At 39.7% G+C, this 24,067-nt stretch overlaps 1 protein-coding gene across 1 annotated transcript in view; it reads left to right on the top strand.

Annotated features, from left to right (window-relative positions):
• Positions 1-3,007: 3,007 nt before the first annotated feature.
• Positions 3,008-24,067, top strand: part of TCEA1 (transcription elongation factor A1) — a 42,205-nt gene continuing 21,145 nt past the window's right edge. The window contains exons 1-3 of the mRNA XM_042923626.1: positions 3,008-3,235; positions 15,866-15,928; positions 21,356-21,461. Coding sequence (XP_042779560.1) covers positions 3,173-3,235; positions 15,866-15,928; positions 21,356-21,461 — 232 coding nt within the window. The 5' untranslated portion in view covers positions 3,008-3,172. The remainder of the gene's footprint in view (positions 3,236-15,865; positions 15,929-21,355; positions 21,462-24,067) is intronic.

The following is a 24,067-nucleotide window of genomic DNA, read 5'->3' as shown; positions in this document are numbered from 1 at the left end:
TTTCTCTAAGATAAAGGATAGCAAGCTCGTTACTAAATTGTTCTAGTTTTGTCATTTGACAATATTGTGTGTGTTTTACCGCAGTAAAGACAAACTGATTCTTTGGGGAAAAGCAGAAATCACAGTTATTAAAGTAAATGTACAGGGATGCCTGGCTGGCTCAGTCGGTTAAGTGTCCGACTTCAGCTCGGGTCATGATGTTGCGGTTTGTGAGTTCGAGCCCCGCATCAGGCTCTGTGCTGACAGCTCAGAGCCTGGAGCCTGCTTCGGATTCTGTCTCCCTGTCTCTCTGCCCCTCCCCTGCTTGTGCTCTGTCTCACTCTCTCAAAAATAAATAAAACATAAAAAAATTTTTTTTAAAGTAAACGTACAAATCCACAATCATAAATGAAGATTTTTATACATTCATGAATAGAATACAACAAAGTGAGATATAAATATTTGAACATTAAAATTAAGTTGTGGCTGATGAGCCTATATGGCACCTCCTATCTGCTACTATAGAATACAAATTCTTTTTCAGGACACATAGCATATTTATAAAAATGGACAAATCTTAACAAATACCTTAGAACCAGTTACTTCCCAGTCATATAGTTTCATTACAATGTAAGATGGGAATCAATAATAGGAAGATAATTTAAAAATGAAATGAAATACATGAAATCTGGCACAAAAACAGACACATAGACCAATGGAATAGAATAGAAACCCCAGAACTAGACCCACAAACGTATGGCCAACTCATCTTTGACAAAGCAGGAAAGAACATCCAATGGAAAAAAGACAGTCTCTTTAACAAATGGTGCTGGGAGAACAGGACAGCAACATGCAGAAGGTTGAAACTAGACCACTTTCTCACACCATTCACAAAAATAAACTCAAAATGGATAAAGGACCTGAATGTGAGACAGGAAACCATCAAAACCTTAGAGGAGAAAGCAGGAAAAGACCTCTCTGACCTCAGTCGTAGCAATCTCTTACTCGACACATCCCCAAAGGGAAGGGAATTAAAAGCAAAAGTGAATTACTGGGACCTTATGAAGATAAAAAGCTTCTGCACAGCAAAGGAAACAACCAACAAAACTAAAAGGCAACCAACGGACTGGGAAAAGATATTTGCAAATGACATATCGGACAAAGGGCTAGTATCCAAAATCTATAAAGAGCTCACCAAACTCCACACTGAAAAACAAATAACCCAGTGAAGAAATGGGCAGAAAACACGAATAGACACTTCTCTAAAGAAGACATCCGGATGGCCAACAGGCACATGAAAAGATGTTCAACGTCGCTCCTTATCAGGGAAATACAAATCAAAACCACACTCAGATATCACCTCACGCCAGTCAGAGTGGCCAAAATGAACAAATCAGGAGACTCTAGATGCTGGCGAGGATGTGGAGAAACGGGAACCCTCTTGCACTGTTGGTGGGAATGCAAACTGGTGCAGCCATTCTGGAAAACAGTGTGGAGGTTCCTCAGAAAATTAAAAATAGACCTACCCTATGACCCAGCAATAGCACTGCTAGGAATTTATCCAAGGGATACAGGAGTACCGATGCATAGGGACACTTGTACCCCAATGTTTATAGCAGCACTCTCAACAATAGCCAAATTATGGAAAGAGCCTAAATGTCCATCAACTGATGAATGGATAAAGAAATTGTGGTTTATATACACAATGGAGTACTATGTGGCAATGAGAAAGAACGAAATATGGCCCTTTGTAGCAACGTGGATGGAACTGGAGAGTGTGATGCTAAGTGAGATAAGCCATACAGAGAAAGACAGATACCATATGGTTTCACTCTTATGTGGATCCTGAGAAACTTAACAGCAACCTATGGGGGAGGGGAAGAAAAAAAAAAAAAAAGAGGTTAGAGTGGGAGGGAGCCAAAGCATAAGAGACTGTTAAAAACTGAGAACAAACTGAGGGTTGATGGGGGGTGGGAGGGAGGGGAGGGTGGGTGATGGGTATTGAGGAGGGCACCTTTTGGGATGAGCACTGGGTGTTGTATGGAAACCAATTTGACAGTAAATTTCATATATTAAAAAAAAAAAAAAGAAAAGAAATACATGAAATCAACAGAAGGGGGAAAAGTCAAATGCCTCTTCTCCCCAAATAACTGAGCTAGAAGTAGGAAAAAAAAACATCTGTCATGTTAGTATAGAAAAAGCATTACCAGGTGGCGCATTTTGAGAGTTAAATCTGGTGTGGGGATATGTCTGCAAGTAGCATGAGTTGGTAGTAAAACGTGTAATTGGGCAAAGACCTACTGAAGGAGCCTATACTCTCCAGTATTAGTAACATAGGTATTTCAATTTTCTACGTTGGCTTTGTGTTGTTAGTCATAACCCTTAAATTAAGGATGTCAACTTCCTCACTGATCTTTGGGAGCAGTTGAGATGCCTTATTTCTTTTTTGAGAACGTTTCTGTCAAGTATCATTCAACTCTACTCAAATACTGTGTTCGACATTCTGAGTCTGAAAACAAGCCGGACTGGGTCTCGGTGCTTCGGCAGCTTACAAACCAGTTGACTTTTAAAAAGGGGACGCTTAAAAAGATCAAGTCCGTATTTTACGAGACTATTTAGGGAAACTGGGCGGGGCTCTGCTCTTCACGGTAGCCGCCTCCCACGGAAAAAAGGGTCGGGCTCCCACCGCCTTTAAAGACCGCCAACGTCCCGTCCCCCACGCCCGCCGCAGTTCAAAGCCCCGCGGGTCTCCGCAGGCTCTCAAGCTCACCCGGCGCCGCGGTCGGGCCGGAAGCGCACGCGCGGCAAAACTCGGCCCCGCCTCCTGCAGACTTTTACAACCGCCTGGCGGGAAGCTCTCCCGCCCCGTTTGCGCCTCTTCTCATTGACGGCGCCTCGGTGGACGCCCGTCTGGCGGGAGCCTCGGCGCGCGGGTTCCCAGCGATCCGCCGTCGATTGGCAGTGCCTGAGCGGCGCGCGCGGAGCTCGACTGGCGCTGCCTGCGGGGGCGGAGTCGCTGTCTCGGCCGCCGCCACCGCCGCCGCGGGCTTGGTTTGCGAGGAAGGGCCTAGGCCCGGGCCTGCTGTGGGGGGCTCGCCGCGCGCCTGGGCTCGCGTCCCGCCGTCCCCTCGGCCCCAGCTTCGCCCACTTCCGGACCCAGACGGGCTGGGCGCGGGGAAGACCTGCCGAAGCCATGGAGGACGAGGTGGTCCGCATTGCCAAGAAGATGGACAAGATGGTGCAGAAGAAGAACGCGGTGAGCGCGGCGGGCGACGCGGGCCGGGAGGGAGGCCGGGCGGCTGGCGGGAGCCGGACGTGGCGGGCCTGGGGCCGGGCCCTCGGGGGCTCCCGGCCCGCCCTCGCCGGCCCTTCCCGCGGGGGAAGAAGGCGGCGTGGACCGTGCCGGCGTCCTGGGGCAGGCGGCGGGGCCCCGCGCCGCCGGCGTTAGCACCCGTTCTGGGTACTTCCAAGTCTCTTCGTTGTGAGTACAGAGGAGTCAACCTGATCGAGGGTAGATTTGCTCGCCAGTTACTTCGCTCATTTAGTTTAAGAATCGAGGAGTGTAGAAAGCCCTTCGCAGTTTGGGAGGATTCGTTCCCTTTTCCGCGATCGCTGGCTAACAACTAAAAATAACATCGCATGGGGGTTTGTGAGACGTTCTGGACCTCGAGCGGATGAGTTCCAATTCCTGTATCTTAGTTTTTAGAAGAATGCTAACCACGCACTTGATTTATCTCCATCACGCTACAGGTTTGTTTAGCAATCAGAAAGGCAGAGCATGCTAGTGTCTTCGGCAAGTTGCTAAGTGTGTTTTTCAAAAGTGGATCTTGTTAGGTGGTAGTGTGTAAAAAAGCTATGGTTAAAACGCACGCCCTCAGGGGTACTGACTGGTAGATGCATTTGGACAGCTGTCATTGCTGAGTACTCTTAAGTGGTTTACAGTTAATACCGGTGGCGTTATCTTGTTAATCGGTAAAGTGTGTGTGGATGTGAACACGTTGTGGTTTGTGTGAAGTCTTCCAGTTTTGCATTTTTTTGTCCACCACTGTGTGTACTTTCAGTCCTCTGATGCAGTGTCACCTGTTTTCAGCTAAAACTCCATGATTGTCTTCGCCTGAACTTATTCCACCCTGCTCAGTACATTTTCAGCATCCGTGTATCTGAAATAACTTATTCCCGTCTACGAAATAAATTTCCTGTCAAATTAATGTGCAGGAGAAAGAGGATGCTCTGATTTGTACAGCACTTTGGAATTCCAAAGCATCTGTGCAAAATTCTTTACAGACCCACGACACAGCTACGGTGTACCCATTTTGCAGAGTAAGAAACTGAGTCAGAGAGATTAAGTAGTTCGCCCACTTAAATTAAGTACTGAGCAATTTGGATTAAGCCAGGACCCGGGTTTTCTACTGGACAGCATGCCGGCGCAGAAAATAGTGTTAAACGCTGAATTTTTAAGACTTTGTATATAGTCTCTTCCTCTTTTTTTAACAGGTGCGTTGCCTGGCATGTAATTTCATACCCCGTTAATCTGTATTTGCAATTTTGGCCTTTTAAAATATTTCCTGTTTGTTTTCTGTTCCAGACATTAACCTTTACCGTTTAGTTTTCTCATTGATATGGCCCTTTCATTTCCCCACTGCAAGTGATGAGATCTGGTTATTTAACAGGCTGAGCATTTATTTTGTTTAAACTGGAAAAGTTTTTTTCTTTGCCTGGAGTTCCCTGGATTCCCACAGTAGAAGCTCCTTGGGGAAAAAGGCCTTTTGTTGGGTACCTTTTTTCTCTACTCAGGCCATAATGTGTATCCATTAATCATCTAATGATTGTTTTCTTTCCTTGTAATAGGTGTTTCATAAAAATGACTAATTCCTTAGTGGATAAATATGGAGAAGACCAGTTTGTATTTATTTGCAGTTCTCAAGTTACAAGCAAATAATGAGTCTGGGTGAGAATGAGGAACAACTTTACAGACACTCCTCAAATCTCATTTATCTGATAGTTCAAAACTTTACCAATATGAAAACTTAACCCCAAAAAGAAAGATAAAATGACTGGCTCTTTTATGTTTTTTGTTTGTTTGTTTTGTTCCTTCTCCTTTTCCCTGTATATCTTACAGAAATTCAAATTGGCAAATGAAATAAAGAGAAAGGGGTCTTGAATGACTCTCTCTTTGCCTTCCGAAGCACATCATTCCACAAATAGCTTTTTTAAAAATTAACAAAAAAAATTTTTTTAATGTCTATTTATTTTTGAGAGTGAGAAAGACAGAGCATGAGCAGCATGAGCATGAGGGGCAGAGAGAGAGGGAGACACAGAATCCGAAGCAGGCTCCAGGCTCTGAGCTGTCAGCACAGAACTCACGGGGCTGGAACTCATGGACTGCAAGATCATTACCTGGGCCGAAGTCAGACGCTTAAGTGACTGAGCCATCCGGGGCCCCTAAAAATTTTCTTTAGAGAGCTTGAGAGCATGAGCAGGGGAGAGGGGCAAAGGGAGGGAGGGGGGGAGAGGGAGAGAGGGGGAGAAGGGGAGGGACAGAAAATCTTAAGCAGGCTCCATGCTCAGTGTGGAGCCCAACACCGGACCTGATCCCATGGCCCTGGGATCACGTCCTGAGCTGAAATTAAGAGTTGGACGCTTAAGCGACTCAGCTACCCAGGTTCCCCCACAAAGAGCTTTTAAGGAGGTCAGTAATTTAACAGAAGTTGTTCTGGGGTTTGTAGGATTATGGTAGATTTGTTTCTCCCTCTTTTTTTTTTTTTTTTTTTTTTTTTTTTGGTGGTGTCCAGATTTTTCTGTGAGCTTTTTAAAATATTAAAAAAAATTTTTTTAATGTTTATTTTTTTTGACAGAGAGTGAGAGAGAGCATGTGTGAGTTGGGGAGGGGCAGAGAGAGAGAGGTAGACAGAATCCTCTGAAGCAGGCTCTAGGGTCTGAGCTGTCAGCACAGAGCCGGACGCAGGGCTCGAAATCACGAACCGTGAGATCATGACCTGAGCCGAAGTCCGACACTTAACCAACTGAGCCACCCAGCTGCCCCTAAAATATTACTTACGCTAGGGGTGCCTGGCTCAGTTGGTTAAGTGTCGGACTTCGGCTCAGGTCATGATCTCACGGTTTGTGGGTTCGAGCCCGGCGTCGGGCTCTGCTGACAGCTCAGAGCCTGGAGCCTGTTTCAGATTCTGTGTCTCCCTCTCTCTCTCTGCTCCTCCCCTGTTCACACGCTGTCTCTGTCTCAAGAATAAATAAACGTTAAAAAAAATTTATAAAAAATATTACTTAAGCTATGAAAAAGTAAACTTTGGTTGAAGAATAGTAGTTGTCCTCTTGAATTGACAAGTTTAAGTGCTGTTGTTGCATATTGTTTTGTTTTAATAAAAAGGTTAGGTGTCACATTTAAGTAATAATAAAAACAGCTACTATTTATTGAATTATTACTCTGAGCCAGGTATTCAGCTAAGTATTGCCTACCTATTCCTCAGTTTTACAAGATAAGTATTCCAAAAGTAAGGAAACTATTTGGAAAGTAAAGTGAGTTGTCCTAAACCAAATAGCTAGAAATGAAGAGGTGAATCTAAATCTGTTTTGTTTAAAGTCAGTACTATGTTAAGCTGCAATGTCTCTAGAAGACCCGGTTTTTGAAACTTGCATGGGTGCAGTTAAGTGAATATAAGGCCAGGAAGTAAGGGTGTTTGTTATTCTGGGGCAGGAAGGTTTCCATAAATATCCAATCAATATCCTGACCTTAGTATTTATCCAGAATGTTGCCCTATCTGTATAATTGATCTTAAACAGTGTTAGCAGTTTTACAAGTGCCCACTCTGAGGCCTTGATGAGCCACGTAAGTTAGTTCCAAATATTCAGATACTCGTTTTTTTTTAAACTATCACTTAAAAAAAATTTTTTTTATTGTGTATTCCTTTTTCTAGAGAGAGAGACACACACACATAGAGCATGAGCAGGGGAGGGGCAGAGAGAGAGGGAGACACAGAATCTGAAGCAGGCTCCAGGCTCCGAGCTGCCAGCACAGAGCCTGACGCGGGGCTCGAACTCAGGAACCGTGAGATCATGACCTGAGCTGAAGTCGGCCGCTTAACCGACTGAGCCACCCAGGCACCCCAGATACTAGTTTTTTTTTTTAAGTTTATATATTTATTTTGAGAGAGAGCGCATGCCAGTGGGGGAGGGGCAGAGAGGGAGGGAAAGAGACTCTTAAGCAGACTCCATTCTGTCAGCACAGAACCCAGCTTGAGGTTCGAATTCACGAACTGTGAGATCACGCCCTGAGCTGAAATCAAGTCAGATGCTCAGCTGACTGAGCCACCCACGCACTGTTGGTATTTGTTGTTTTTTTTATAATTTTTACTTGATGTCAATAGGCAAGTCTGACTCCTAATCTGGGTTCAAATCTTGGCTCTTCTGAACTTTAGCAGTGTGATCTTAGGCAAGTTCCTTAGCATCTTTAAAATGTCTTTTTTTTTTTTTTTCTTTTGGTGGTAAATTGGAGATGACTTACTAAAGATTAGATAAATATGAAATTCTTGACAATGCCTAAGATATGGTAAGGGCTAAAAAACCTTGTGTTTTTTTTTGTAAAGGATTTATGACATGACTGTAGAAGAAGGAGTGAGGTAACTTAGAAGTTTCAAATTCATAGATTTTGTAAGTAGTGTTGAGCTTTGTTTATTATGATTTTTTTCGCTGAAGGCTCAGGACTGAGTAGAATTCAGTTGTTAGGAGAGAAGTTGAAATTATATGTCACAATACAGGAGCTGCTATACATGGAATGTAAATTTTTTCTTTTTTTTTAATTAAAATTTTATTTATTAGAGAAAGAGGCAGGGAGGGGTAGAGGGAGAGAGAGAGGGGGAGAGAGAGAATCCCAAACAGGCTCTGCACTGTCAGCACAGAGCCTGATGTGGGGCTTGAACCCATAAACTGTGAGACCATGATCTGAGCTGAAATCAAGACTTAGACACCTAACCTACTGGCCACCTAGGAGCCCTAAAATTTCTAAGTCTTCTACCTGATTTGAAGAAAAAACTTCAGTTTTCATATGAGGGTTAGACTGATTAGTATAAATCAAAATTTAGAATGACTACACATAATTTTTAATTTTTTTATTAAATTTTTTTTTAATGTTTTATTTTTTAAGAGAGAGGGACAGAACACAAGCAGGGGAGGGGCAGAGAGAGAGGGAGACACAGAATCTAAAAACAGGTTCCAGGCTCTGAGCTGTCAGCACAGAGCCCAATGTGGGGCTTGAACCCACGAACCGTGAGATCATGACCTGAGCTGAAGTTGGATGCTCAACGGGCTGAGCCACCCAGGTACCCCTGACTACACACAATTTTTAAAAACAGCCTTATTAAGATATACAATACAGTTCACCCCTTTAAAAGTGTACAGTTTGGGGCACGTGGGTTGCTCAGTTGGTTGAGCATCCGACTTCGGCTCAGATCATAATCTCATGGTTTGTGAGTTCGAGCCCTGCGTTGGGCTCTGTGCTGACAGCTTGGAGACTGGAGCCTGCTTCGGATTCTGTGTCTCTGTCTCTTTCTACTCCTACCCCTCTCTCTCAAAAATGAATAAACATTAAAAAAAATGTAAAAAAGTGTACAATTCAGTGGTTTTTAGTATATTCACAGATTTGGGTAGCTCTCACAACACTAATTGAAGAGCACTTTGATCACTCCAAAAAGAAACCTGTACCCATTAGGTAGTCACCATGTATCTGCCCCCGCAACCGCTTATCTGTTTGTCTGTGGATTTGCTGCTCTGGACATTTTCTATAAATGGACTTATGCAACGTGTGTTTGTATAAATGGAATCACACAATATGTGGTCTTCTATGACAGGCTTCTTTCACTTAGTGTTTTCAGGATTCATCTATACTAACAGCAAGTATCAGTACTTTGTTCCTTTGTGTTGCAGAATAGCACTCCACTGTACTGGTGGACATACCACATTTTGTTTATTCATTCATCATTTGATGGACATTTTGGGCTGTTTCCACTTTTTGACCATGATGAGTAATGCTGCTAAGAACGTTTCGTGCAGGTGTTTGTGTGGACATATGTTTGTTTTTTGGTTTTTTTTTTACTCTCGGGTATATACCTAGGAGTAGAATTGTTAGGTCATATAACTATGTTTAACCTTTTGAGAAATTGACAAACTGTTTTCCAAAGTTGCACGATTTTAAATTCTTATCAGCAGTTGGTGGGCGTTCCATTTCATGGAGTCTTCATCAACACTTGCGTGTTTTTTGATTATAGCCATCACAGTGGGTGTAAAGAGGTGTCTCATTGTGGTTTTGATTTGCATTTCTCGGATGACTGATGATGGTGAAAATTTTTCATTGTTGGCCATTTCTATATATATTTGGAGAAATGTTCAGATCCTTTGCCCATTTTTAAGCTCTTTGTATTTTTGAATTGTAAGAGTTCTTTGTATTCTGAATATTAGACTTATGGGAGACAGGATTTGTATATATTGCCTTGCATTCTGTGGGTTATCTTTTCACTCTCTTGATAGTGTCTTTTCTTTCAGTTTTGATGCAGTCAATTTTATATATTTTTTCTTTTGTTTGGTGTAGAATAAGTGCACATTTGAGATGACATAATAAAATTATAATTTCTAGTATATAGTGATGTTCCTGAGCCATAATTCAAATATTTACAGTGTTTCCTTTAAAAAAAAATGAATAGCATCTTAGTTTTTTAAGCCTTGAAATCTTATAATTCTTACTGAGAGGTGTTTGAGTTGATTGAGGTTAAATAATGCTTACTTAAAATGCTGGTTTATGGCTTTTTGAGAATATTGTTATGATGGAAGTAGATAAATCTTTTTATCTCTTTGTATCCCTTATCAACCATATCCTACATGTCAGGCACTCTGTTTCAATACTTCATATGTTTTTTATTACTCCATTTGACCATTTGAATTCTTCTAGGTCAGTGTATTATGCTGTCCTACATATGAAGAAACTGAAGCTTGAAAAAGAAATAACATTCTCAAGATCTTAAATTTAGGAAATGGCAGTGCATAGATTTGAATTTCGATCTGATATATATATATATATATATATATATATATATATATATATATTTCTATATCTGTCACGCATATGTATACACACATACATACGTATATATAAGTATGTGTGTGTGTTCTTAACTGTATATTCCATGTTGCTTCCTTCTCCATACATCTCCTTGAGGAGGATGTTTGTGTCCTATACAAAGTTGTATATGCTGTGTGCTAAGTACAAGTTTGAATGCAATATTTTGTAAAAGTACTTGTTTCTGATGACAGATAGTACCAACCGTGTAATAAAGTCATGTGATAGTATTGTTTATTCTTCAGCCAGTACTGTGAACTAAATTTGACTCTGGAAGATAAGGTAGAATCTTTCTTTCTCTTGCATCATTATCTGTAGGAGATGCTGCAATCTAATAGACTTGACCTTTAGAGGCAGGTGATTATTGGGGAAGGATAGAATTTAGTTTCTTGTTTGGTAATGCTATTCACCCAAGTTCACAGAGCAGAACTACTACCAGTGGACCTAGGAAATGGAGAGAGCAGCGGTGTGAGGGTCAGGAGATTATAATTCTTGTCCTTTTGTATTACCTATCAGTTGGCCAAGTCACTTTCCTTTTCTGAATTTGTTTCTTTGTATAATTGAAGTTTTGAAGTAGATATTCAAAGGTTTGTGTTTATTTTAAATTCCCTGAAGTCGCAAAAGATTTGTCTTGCTCACTGTTGTCTCCTCAGAGTTTGGTACACAGTGTTAATATTTGTTGAGAGGCATAAGTATAGTTTGACAGAAGTGAGTAGATTTCACCTTTTTTAGTTAGTAGTAATCATATGACTGTGCAGGTTTCCTAAATTGTCTGGATTTTCAATTCCTCTTCTGTAAAATGGAGAGAAAAAGATTACCTTTTTCTATAGGATTTATTGTGAAGATGGAATTGTATGTATGTATATGTGCGTATACATACATACGCACATACACATATACAAAGGGCTTCCCATGATGCTTGGCACATAGTAATATTCAAAGAAGCTTTGTCACTGAATTAATATATATGATCATCTGTTTTTTGCCTTTTTGTTCATTCAGATTATCATAGTTGTTTATTTCTTAAAGAACCGTGATTGAAATATTCATCTTATTTGGCCAGAACACAGTGTAATTATGAGAAAGGTCATAGTGTCATCCAGTTAATGTTATTTTGCTTTTTCTTCCTTCCATAGCTTGTATCTCTAATTTCGGTCTCACCAGAGAGATCTGAGTGTAAAGGGAGAGTGTGATGAAATTAATGCAAATCTTATCTGTTGCTTGGAAAGCAACTTAAACCTTATGCCACATTGCTGATGTGTTAGAAGAATCAACTTTATATGTGGCAGACAGCATGATGTAAGTCTAAGGAGACCCTGCATTTTCAAGGACTCCTAGAAGTGTGGTTCTTTATCTTCCTCTCTAATTGATCCTAGGTCAGAAATGGATTGGAAAGTCCATGGAGGCATAGGTAGAAGAAAAATGTCTATGGTAGTTATAGGATACAAGTCCACAATCTCGTAATCAAAACTTTTAGAGTCTGATATATTTGAGAATTCCAAAATTGTCAGGTTTAAAAAAAAATTTTTTTTTTAATGTTTATTTATTTTTGAGAGAGACAAAGTGTGAGCGGCGGAGGGGCAGAGAGCAAGGGACACACAGAATCTGAAATAGGCTCCAGGCTCCGAGCTGTTAGCACAGAGCCCAACGTGGGGCTCGAACTCATGAGCTGTGAGGTCATTACCTGAGCCGAAGTCGGATGCCTGACCAACTGAGCCACCTGGATGCCCCTCAGGTTTTTAAAAATTAAAAAAAAAATACATATTTTTAATTTATTTATTTTAACCATGTTTATTTATTTATTTTTAATTTACATCCAAGTTAGTTAGCATATAGTGCAACATGATTTCAGGAGTAGATTCCTTAATGCCCCTTCCCCATTTAGCCCATCCCCCCTCCTACAACCCCTCCAGTAACCCTCTGTTTGTTCTCCATATTTAAGAGTCTCTTATGTTTTTTTCCCCCCTCCCTGTTTTTATATTATTTTTGCTTCCTTTCCCTTATGCTCATCTGTTTTGTATCTTAAAGTCCTCATAATGAGTGAAGTCATGTGATATTTGTCTTTCTCTGACTAATTTCACTTAGCATGATACCCTCTAGTTCCATCCACGTGATTGCAGATGGCAAGATTTCATTCTTTTTGATTGCTGAGCACCTCAGGTTTTATTAAGATAATATGGTACATACATTATATATCTTCAACAGGATCTGGGCAGTTCCTAGTAATCAGACATTAACATTTTTATAGTGAAATGTGGTACTGTCACATGAAGTGGGATATATAGAACATAAATGGTTTTACGTACGTTGAGATTAGGTGTTGTTGGCAAATGAGTTTGTTGAAAATCTGTGAGAAATCTTGCTTTTCAAAGGTTTTCGGTTTGGGGATTTATAGACGTGGGATTGAAGAACCCATTTGCTCGCAAAGATGTCATTTCTGTAGAATTTCTGATTAACAGTAAATTTAAAAGTCAGTGTTGGTTTTCTTCTCTAACACCTGCAGTGTTTCACTGTTTTTAGTTACCTCTAAAAATAATTTGTAGAATTTTAAGATCAGAAGGGATCTTTAAGAAGTAAATCGTTAAAATCCTTCATAATAAAAAAACAAAACAGGTGCCTGGGTGGCCCAGTCGGTTGAGTGTTCAACTCTTGTTTTTGGCTCAGGGTCATGATCTCATGGTTTGTGAGATTGAGCCCTGTGTCGGCCTCTGTGCTGAGTGTGGAGCCTGCTTAGGATTCTCTCTTCCCCCACTTTTCTTTCTCTCTCTCTCGTCCCCTCTGCCCTTCTCCCCTGCTCACACTCTCTTTAAAAAACAAAAACAAAAACAAAAAAAATCCTTCATAGTAACCTGTCTCATAATTGTTTTTGAACTTAAGTTTTAAATTAAAATAATACACCTGTTGCCAGAAGGAAAGTTAATGTTTTTTTATTCTCCACAGCTGAGTCTGATGTCTGTCAACTTTATTTTTTTAAATTAATTAATTAATGTAATCTCTGCATCCAACATGGGGCTCTGACTCATGACCTCGGAGATCAAGAGTTGCATGCTTTACCCACTAAGCTAGCCAGGCACCCTGATGTCAAATTTATTTTATTTTACTTATTTTTTAAGGGTCAGTTTTTTTTTGTTTTTTTTTTTAAGTTTATTTATTTATTTTGAGAGAGAGAGCGCATACCCAGGGGAGGTGCAGAGAGAGAATCCCAATCAGACTCTGCGCTGTGGGGCTTGATCTCACGACCTGGAGATCATGACCTGAGCAGAAATCAAGAGTCAGAGGTATAACTGACTGAGCCATCTGGGTGCTCCTGTCAAGTTTAAACGGAAAAATTACATGACTGGAAGCCTTGACTCAATTTTATATTTAAGAAATATGATAATGCCATGAGGGTTCCGTGCTTGTTTCTTCCTTGGGGGTACATGTTGAGGGACATGCTCTGGGGCTTTCTGTTTCCCTGGGGTATGCTGTGTTTCATTGATTCGTAGGGTGCCTAGTTTTTGTATTTTACCATTTCAGAAAGCAGAATGAGTTACACATATATTGTCGACCAGATGGCTATTGGGATGTACTTTCACAGGCAGAACATCAAACCCAGCATCAACATTTGCAGAGTGGGTGTCAGTGGCTTGGAAGAAACTCTTAAAGACATTAGTGGAGTGCTCTTTGAACCTTAGGGAACCAAATGGTTGAAGAGCAGTGGGGGTGAAAACAACTAGCTCTCTACACACTACAAAGCCAGGTAAGAGCTAAAGGCTTTTAGCTCTTTGATGGCGGCTTCTTCTTCTTCTTCTTTTTTTTTTTTAATGTTTTATTTATTTTTGAGACAGAGAGAGACAGAGCATGAGCAGGGGAGGGGCAGAGAGAGAGAGAGTGAGACACAGAATCTGAAGCAGGTTCCAGGCTCTGAGCTGTCGGCACAAAGCCCGGTGTGGGCCTGGAACCCATGGGCCATGCGATCATGGCCCTGAGCCGAAGTCGGACACTCAACCGACTGAGCCACCCAGGCGCCCCTTTGATGGCTTCTTTTATGAAATGCTGCATTACTACTGTTTTCTCTACAACTTTTTTGTGGATAAAAACAGATATAATTAATCTGAGTCAATAAGTGATTCATAATCATTGGATTCTGAATGTGAAGTAGTTTTAGAAGCACCTTAGCTAATTTATTTTGCTTATGTTTTTCTTTTATGTATGTAAAAGGTGGTACATGATCAAAACTTCAAGTTTACAAGAATTATAAAAGTGTGAAGAAGTGGTAAGAAAATACTATGATAGTTTAATAGTTTTTTTATTAGTGGCATATAGAATAATGTGGACAAATATAGTACATTAAGTGAATATTAAACTAAGTAAAATATGATTAAGTGAGGGTATTAGATTAAATATGATACATAAATCAATATCAAATTGGAATATTTGGCCACAAGGTATAAGGTGGTGCTGTTGCTTCTCATTTCATTCCTTTTTTAATTTTAGGTGCTTTATGTAATTCTTTTAAGAGTCTTATTTTGTTCTGTCTTCATCATCTATATGGGAGTCTTTGATTTTAGATGGCAGTGGACAGGCCTGTGAGCTTAACATACATCTTAATTCTGAATTTTCTCTCAGAATCTGCTTTTTACTACTCTGTAGGAATTAGGTAGACAGTACTGTTTCTGTGTTTTTTTTAAATTAAAAAATTTTTTTAATGTTTTTTTATTTTTGAGAAGAGAGAGAGCGTGAATAGGGAAGGGGCAGAGAGAAAGAGAGACACAGAATCTGAAGCAGGCTCCAGGCTCCAAGCTGTCAGCACAGAGCCCAACGTGGGGCTCGAACTCATGAACCGTGAGATCATGACCTGAGCTGAAGTCAGATGCTTAACTGACTGAGCCATCCAGGCGCCCCAAATTTTTTTAATGTTTTATTTATTTTTGAGAGAGAGAGAGAGACAGAGTGTGAGTGGGGGAGGGCCAGAGAGAGAGGGAGACACAGAATCGGAAGCAGGCTCCAGGCTCTGAGCTGTCAGCACAGAGCCCGACGTGGGGCTCGAACGCACCAACCGTGAGATCATGACCCGAGCTGAAGTGGGTCGCTTAACTGAATGAGCCATCCAGGCACCCCAACAGCAGTGCTTTTGTGACAGATGAGTAAGAAACAGGAGACCTCAAGAGAATTCTAGTAAAGACAGGCCCTTTCCCACTCTCACTGTGTGTGAATGCTAGAGGTGCTATAGTATCTTCTGACCCCCATTCCTGCTTTTTCAGGGTTGGCTCCTTAATCAAATAGGTGTTCTTCATGGAAATGTGGGGTGTGTTATGCTACCAGGGTAAGAAACACATTGTACATTTCAAATTTGGACACATACAAACAAATATTATTTAAAATGAACTTTAACAAACAAGTGCTGGTCATAGTCCAGTAAATGGATCTTATGTTCCTTTAATGAGTTGCAATCATTATTTGGAAACCACTACCCCTCTTTCCCTGCCCCCCTTTATGTATATATATATATATGTGTGTGTGTGTGTGTGTATATATATATGTATATATATGTGTATATATATACATATATCATCCTGGTATGCACATATATATGTGTATATATATGTATACATATATATGCACATACACACACACACACACACACACACCCCATCCTCATATGAATAAGTGAGCCATAGTGAGTTGTGGATGGGAAAATGTAAATTTAAATCTCTAGTTAGTCCTTGTTTTACCATCTGGGAAATTGCGTCTGCAATTATTTTATTTTATTTTATTTTATAGGCTGGAGCATTGGATTTACTGAAGGAGCTTAAGAATATTCCCATGACCCTGGAATTATTACAGGTATGTGCTAAAATGTGTCATGATTTGGATAGGTAATTGTCCTAAAATGCCAAAACATTTTTACTACCAATAAGTTTTTTGTATTGTCCTGTTATGGTGTAAATCATTATTAACTCTTGTTTTTGTTAAAAGATGGTAACATAAATCAATAATCTAAGTTATCATTATAGAAAAAGTTGCCTTCTCAAGAAGAATAAAATCTAAATCTTCCAAGTTTGTAATCTCACCGTGAAAGGAAAGGAAGTTGGGCTCTTGGCCCTGATTTGATTTCCCAGAACCTCACTGTCTTTGTCATTGACAGCAGCTGCCATCAGGACACCAGCCTCTGGGGTGCCTTTTAGCAGCCGTTCCTCTTTTCTCCCCCTTCTGCCCTAGGAACCACTAATCGAGCCACATTTTTGTCTCTACAGATTTACCTATTCTGGAAATTTCATATAAGTGAAATCATATAATATATGACCTTTTGTGTCTGGCTGCCTTGTTTTTTTTCCTTTGAAGATTAAAAAATTTCTTTATTTTAATTATGATCTACCCCTCAACGTGGGGCTCAAACTCGTGACCCGAAGATCAAGAGTCGCATGCTGTCCCGGCAGAGTCAGCCAGGTGCCCCTTTGGCCTTCACTCAGCATACTTTTCAGGGTTCATCCATGTTGTAGCCTGTTCCCTTTTATGGCTGAATAATAGTCCACTGTATGGTTACACCACATTTTGTGTATCCATTTGTCATTTGATGGACATTTGGATTGTTTCTACTTTTTTGGTTGTTATGACTCATGCTGCTTGCTGTGCACATTCATGTACAGGTTCGTGTGTTTTTGGTTCTCTCTGGTAGAGATCTGAAAGAGTCGAAATGATGAGTTGTATGATAACTTTATGTTGAATATTTTGAGGACCTGCCAGACTGTTTTCCCACGTGACCGTACCATTTTACATTCTCAGGAGCAAGTAAACGAAGGTTCCAGTTTATCCACATTCTTGCCAACACTTATTATTTGTCTTTGATTATAGCCATCTTACTGGGCGTGAAGTGATATTTCATTGTGGTGTTTATTTCCATTTCCCAAATGACTAATGTTGAACATCTTTTTCATACGCTTCTTAACCAATCATATATTTTCTTTGGAGAACTGTTTTTTCAGATCCTTTTCCTGTTTTGAAATTGGATAATTTGTCTTTTTATTTTTAAGTTGTAATAGTTCTTTATATATTCTAGATACAAGTCCATTATGACAGACAGGATTTTCAAGTGTTACCTCCCCTGGGCTTTACTTTCTTAGTGGTGTTCTTTGAAGCACAAAAGCTTAAAATTTTGTTGTAGTCTGTTTTATTGTTTTCTTTGGTTGCTTGTGCTTTAGTTGCCTAATTCAGGGCTACAGAAATTTATTCTTTTGTTTTTTAGCTCTTTCATTTAGTTCTGTGATTCGTTTTGAGTTAATTTTCATGTGTGGTATAAAGAAGTCCAATTTCATTCTTTACGCATGGATATCTAGTTCAGCTTTTTTAAAAAGTTATTTATTTATTTATTTATTTATTTATTTTTGAGAGAGAGAGAGAGAGAGAGGGAACGTGAGCAGGGAAGGGGCAGAGAGAGACACAGACACACACAACACACACAACCTCCCCCCCTCCCCCAGAATCCGAGCTGGCAGCACAGATCCTGATGCAGGGCTTGAACTCACGAACTGGGAGATCATGACTTGAGGCCAAGTCAGACGCTTAACCGACTGAGCCACCCAGGCACCTCTCACCTTTTTAAAGTATTCTCTCTAATGAATTATCTTGAGATCCTTATTGAAAATCAGTGACAGAAAAATGTAGGGATTTATTTCTGGATTCTTAAATCTGTTAATCGTGTCTCTCCTTATATAGGACCACATTGCCTTGATCATTGAGGTTTTGTAGTAAGTTTTGAATTTGGGAATTATGCGTCCTTCAATTTTTTCAAGATTGTTTTGGCTATTTTGGGTCCCTTGTATTTCCATATGAACTTTAGGATAAGCTTATCAATTTCTGCACAAAAGGCAGCTGGGATTTTAATAGGGATTTTATTTTAGTCTGATTTTCTTAGCATTGCAATCTTAACATTTAAGTCTTATGATCCATGTATATGGGATGCCTTTACGTGTATTTTTTTTTCTAAAATTTTTTTTAATGTTTTTATTTATTTTTGAGACAGAGAGACAGAGCATGAGCAGGGGAGGGGCAGAGAGAGAGGGAGACACAGAATCTGAAACAGGCTCCAGGCTGTCAGCACAGAGCCTGATGCGGGGCTTGAACTCATGAATCGCGAGATCATGACCTGAGCCAAAGTCAGACGACTGAGCCACCCAGGCGCCCCTGCCTTCACATGTATTTAAGTCTTTAATTTTTCTCAATGTTTTATAGTAGCTCTATGTTTTTACTTTAAGATTTAGGGAGTATCTTAAATCATCCTGGCGGAAACTCATGAGTGATCATAAAGGTGATTTTTCTTCTAGAGTATACCAATCTGCTTATTTCCTGTGATGCTGACAGCATCTCTTAATCTCACTACTCATTCCTTTCTGCTTTACCAGCAGTGTGCATCTGATTCCCTAAGTCAGCTTAATGGCCTCTCCATCTTTCCAGGGTAGTGTCTTTATAATTGCATAGCTGGTGTTCTATAGAAACCAGATGGCCAGCCATGGGCAAAGGCATACATTTTCTGTGTCTAGAATTTCACGGTATATAGTTGATCTCAAAAACCTTCATTAGTCCTGCAAACAAGAAGCCTGTTTAAATCTACAGTCCTTAATGTTATTTGAGCACACAGTACTTTTTTGTAGGGCACTTGTTATATCCTGTAAATTAAAGTCTACTGGTTTTAGGAAAAGTCCAGAGTCTAGAGAATTCTTAGAGTTACATTTAGACTTGGTTATCCAAGTAAAATGGCTTCATAATCCTTTCTTCTCTCTAGTTTAATCTGCTGTTCCCCAAATACTCTCTTTAAAAGGAGGAAAAAAACCTACCCAGATCTTTGTTTTTCACTCTACCTCAGCAGCCTTGTTTCTTATTATTCTTGACTGGATAGTCTCTTCCTTAGAGAAGTATGTTTGTTACGGATTCCTACATTCTCCGGATGGATTTTTGTAGGTTTTAAGTAGGAAATTATTGACTCTTTAGTGATGAAAACATCCTGTGACAGTTAAAAAAGCAGTCACCCCGAGTACATGATTTGTTCATGCTCTTCCTGTATCTTTGCTTGCCTCTGACTACCTCTTAAAGCTCCATTTTCTTTGCCAATCTGTGTCAGCCCCAAGCTTCAGAACTGTATTAGTAGCTCAAATGATTTCTTCCACTCGTTCCAAAAATAGATTTTCTTCTGGGTGGGTGGGTGGGGGGGTTTGGGGCGGTAGTAAGGAAGAGCTGTGAATGGGTGCTGGAGGAGGAGTGCCAAAGGCATCAGGATAAGGAAGTCAGACCTGACACTCAGTACTTGGTTGTAATTGCAGGCCTGGCTTCTAAGCAGTGAGCTGTATCCAGTAGGACAGCTCTGGGTCCACACAGTTGTAGGCTATGCCATCTGGCCCAGGAACTTGCTTGTGGACAATTTTCTATATTGAAGTGTTTTAGAAGAGTTCTAAAAAGTTCTAAAGTATTTTCTTCATTAAAAAAGTTCCAAGAGCATTTTATTAAAGCAGTAAACCACTTTCTTTGGGGGGAAACCCTCCCCAAACATGAATCCCAAACCATTTTAGGATTTTAGAATTGTGGAATCCCCTTTATCTTTCTGCTGTGGAACCTTATCTGCCTTGCACAGCTTTCTTTCCATAGATACAGCTTAGGCCATTCTGGCCAAACACATATTCTAAATTCTTGAGCAGAATTTCTGTCCTGAATCTCTTTGTTGAGAAGTTTGAATAATTTAGCAGGAAAGCTGTAAGTACCCATTTATTACTCTGCCTTAAAGTTTACAGCAGGGATTCCTGCTTTTTTTAACCACTAACAATTCCTTTTGTTGTTTTTTTCTTCCATTGACCATATGTCTTGAAAGATCATCTACTAACAACTTGAACTAACTAAATAATTTACCATTTGTTTTTTTATTTATCATCCTTAATTGGCCTGTCACAGCTTTTGTGTTCTTTGAGCACAATTTGAAAACCATTGATGTCCTGGAAAGAGCTGGACTTTGGAGGTGCATTTAAATCCCAGCTCTGCCGGGGCGCCTGGGTGGCTTGGTCGGTTAAGCGTCCGACTTCGGCTCAGGTCATGATCTCACGGCCCGTGAGTTCGAGCCCCGCGTCGGGCTCTCTGCTGACCGCTCAGAGCCTGCAGCCTGTTTCAGATTCTGTGTCTCCCTCTCTCTCTGCCCCTCCCCTGTTCATGCTCTGTCTCTCTCTGTCTCAAAAATAAACGTTGAAAAAAAATTAAAATAAATAAATAAATAAATAAATAAATCCCAGCTCTGCCAATTAGGTATGGTGTATTGCTGGATGAGTAGGGATAATGATATCAAGCTTAAAGGGTTGTTAGGAAAGGGTGCCTGGCTGGCTCAGTCAGTGGAGCAGGTGACTGTTGATCTCAGGGTTGTAAGGGCAAACCCCACATTGGGCATGAAGTCCACTTAAATAAATTAAATTAAAAAAAATAAATGGTGGTTAGGAAGATTAGTGAATATGGATGCTCCCAGCATATTTGTGGGTACATAGTATTACCACATGATATATTACTGTATTCTGTGAAGTCCTTTTTTAACAAATGTTTATTTATTTTGATAGAGGGAGAGAAAGGGGGGAAGGGCAGAGAGAGAGGGAGAGACAGAATCCCAAGCAGGCTCTGCACTGTCAGTTCAGAGCCTGATGCGGGGCTCAATCCCATGAACCATGAGATCATGACGTGAGCCGGTATCCGGAGTCTGATGCCTTAACCGACTGAGCCACCCTGGGGCCCCTCTGTGAAGTCCATTTTAGTATCTGTAATTGTATGCTGATGTGGGGCAAAAAAAAAAAAGTTCTTAAACCTCTGTAGATGGTAATATTTGAGTATCCTCATTAAAGTTGCAGCAGATGATCCACAAAGTAATCTACATAGAAGAATATATAGAAGCAAAGAAGTGCGTATGTTAGTCATGGTTGCTTCATGCCTTCTGTATAATACAAATGTTTTATAGCTTATTCTTACCTTAAGGGATATGGAAAGACTGATTTCATTTTACCAGTTAACCAACCTTATTACAATAGCAGCTCAGCTTGTCTGTCTGCAGATCTCTGTGCTAACAACCTTGAGTCCAGTGTTGATCTGAAGATGCATGTATCTTAAATCTATAGTATACTATTATAAGAATTCAAATAATTCAGGTTTTCTTCTGGTCTACCATGGAAACAGGAAAATGAGAAAGAACAGAATGAAGCACTAAATTGTCTGAAGTAAAGACAGCTTACACAGATTTTTTGTATTCCCTTGCAGTCCACAAGAATTGGAATGTCAGTGAATGCTATTCGCAAGCAGAGTACAGATGAAGAAGTTACATCTTTAGCAAAGTCTCTCATCAAATCCTGGAAAAAGTTATTAGGTATAATTGATCTTCCCTTATGTGTATTCGTGATCTGGTTTATTCAAACATTTGGTGTTTGCATATTTGCCTGTTTATAAATATAGATGTATTGAAATCAGTGCCTTATATGAAGTGGGAAGGGTGTTAGTTTGACCTCCTTGAGGGTTTTGCTTTTTAACTAGTCAAATTTAGCCTTTTTTGTTTTCTAAAACTTACAACTGGATGCCTCTTTAAGAAGAAGAATTTTCCCCATGGGGAAAGTTGTCATACATTTTAAAAACGTTTTTGAAATAATTTTCTAACTTACAGAAGGTTTACAAGAATAATAAAAATAACTCACATGTATACTTTTTCTAGACCCATTAATTTTTAATATTTGCCATGCTTGTTTTGTCATTACTTGTCTTCTCTTTCTCCGTTATGTACATATTCACACACGTACACATTTTTTCTGAACTGTTTGAGAATAGGTTGCATCTATCATGCTTTACCCTTTAATACTTAAGTGTGTGTTTCCTTGGAACAAGTTTATTTTCTTATGTAATCATAGGAAATTCAGGAAATTTAACATCGGTACAGTACTTTAATCTACAGTGCAGGTTCCGGTATTGTCATGTGTCCCAGTGGTGTCCTTTAGAGCTTTTTTTCTTCTTTCAGAACAAGATCTAGTCTAGGATCACATAATCTAGTCTCCTGGTCTGGAATAGTTCTTAAGCCTTCTTACGCTACTTATAATATTGACAATTTGAAGAATACAAGCACTCATCTCACTTTATTTAAAAAAAAGATTTTTTTAAATCTTTATTTTTGAGAGAGAGAGAGAGCGAGAGCGTGTGTGGGGGAGGAGCAGAGAGAGAGGGAGACACAGATCTGAAGCAGGTTCCAGGCTCTGAGCTGTCCGCACAGAGCCCAACGTGGGGCTCGAACTCATGAGCCGTGAGATCATGACCTGAGCTGAAGTTGGATGCTTAACTGACTGAGCCATCCAGGCGCCCCGCACTTTATTTTTAATAGCATGTTCCTGATTTGGGCTTTATTTGTTATTTTCTCATGATTAGATCAGGTTGAGCATGCATAGTTGGAATACTATGTAAGTGTGTTATATCCTTCTCGGGTATCCCCTCCAGAGGCATTGATGATGATGACGTTCATTTTGATATAACCCAGTCAAGGTGTACACCATGTAGTTTATCGTTTTTTCTGTTGTACCTAATAGGTATTCTGTGAGAGATACTTTAAGACCCTGAAACTATCTTGCTTCTCATCAGACCTCCTCTCATCCCCTGTTTAGTATTCACTGATTTTTGCCCAGACCACATTTTATAGTGATAGTTGCAAAATTGTAATTTTCTTCAATATTTCTAAGTCAGCATCCTACTGTAAGTCCGCATTCTACTATAAGAAAGAACCCTCCTTTTACCTCCCAGTTATTTTTCTGTTAGGGTCGACACATGGATTCCTATTTTATCCATTACTGTTCATATTTATTTTGATATTTCCATTTTCCCAGATTTGACCAGTGGGCACCCATTCAAACTGGCTCCTGTGTCCTTTTGACATCCCCCGCCCCCCTTCAGTTTTCTTGATCTCTTTTTTATATTCTGGAACCAGAAAATGTGTTGGGCTCATCTGCCTCAGCCCTGGAATCAGCCATTTCTCTAAGCAGTTATTAGCTTTATGTGGAAGAGAAAAATAGAAAAAGTTGAACCTTTTACAATTTCAAAGACAACAATAGCAAGAACAAAAAACCTTATTACTTCTGAGATCTTGGAAACTAGGGACTAAAAATTGTAAATTGGGATCAATGACATAATTTTTGTAATGTCTGTAGGTAAGTAAACAGTATTGTGTGATTCTTAAATTTACTTACTGTGGTTATTCAACCGAATTTTTTTTTCTTAGGGAATACATAATGAGGTATTTTGGGATTAAGGAGCATGATATCTGCTACTTACTTTCAAATAGTTCAAAAGAACTATGCCTGTGTGCACAATGATGTGCATGTGTGAATATATACGACCCATGCATGCGTATCTGTAGGGGGCAGTGAGTGAAGGAGGAAGCAAGTGTAGCAAACGTTAACATTTGGGGAATCTGAGTAAAGTTTCTTGTACCATTCTTAAAACATTTGTGCAAGCGTTAGATTATTTCAAAATCAAAAGCTTTTTAAAATAATCTAGTCTTTAAAGACCAACTGAAACTTTGTGTGTTTATAATTAATTTAAATTTTAAGTCGAATACCATATTCTAAAGTAATGAAACTTTGCCATAGACACTGACTGAGAACGATATACATGTGTTTTTATTTCTGGAAAGATGGTTTACATTTTGTGGGACATTGTAGTTATATTTATTTAATCTTAATTTAAAGAAGTTTTACTCTTTTATACTTTTTGGAGGTATCTGATCTCATTACAGGTTCTCTTTTAAAGTCTTTTTTTTTTTTTATGTTAAAAGATTTCCATCTTCATTAGATAAAATTTGGAGAGTTGGAGGAGGAAAAGAAATCATCCTTAAGTCTGTCTCTAAATACAACCATCAGTTAATGTCTTGTTGCATTTCTTATCTTTTTTTCTCCTGGTGTATAGCTTTTGCTTCAGCTATATTTTTTTTATGCTGTATGG

This window comes from Panthera leo, chromosome F2 (assembly GCF_018350215.1).
Source record: "Panthera leo isolate Ple1 chromosome F2, P.leo_Ple1_pat1.1, whole genome shotgun sequence".
NCBI lineage: Eukaryota > Metazoa > Chordata > Mammalia > Carnivora > Felidae > Panthera > Panthera leo.
Note: the sequence above shows the minus strand (reverse complement) of the source record. Positions and strands in the feature narration are given on the sequence as shown.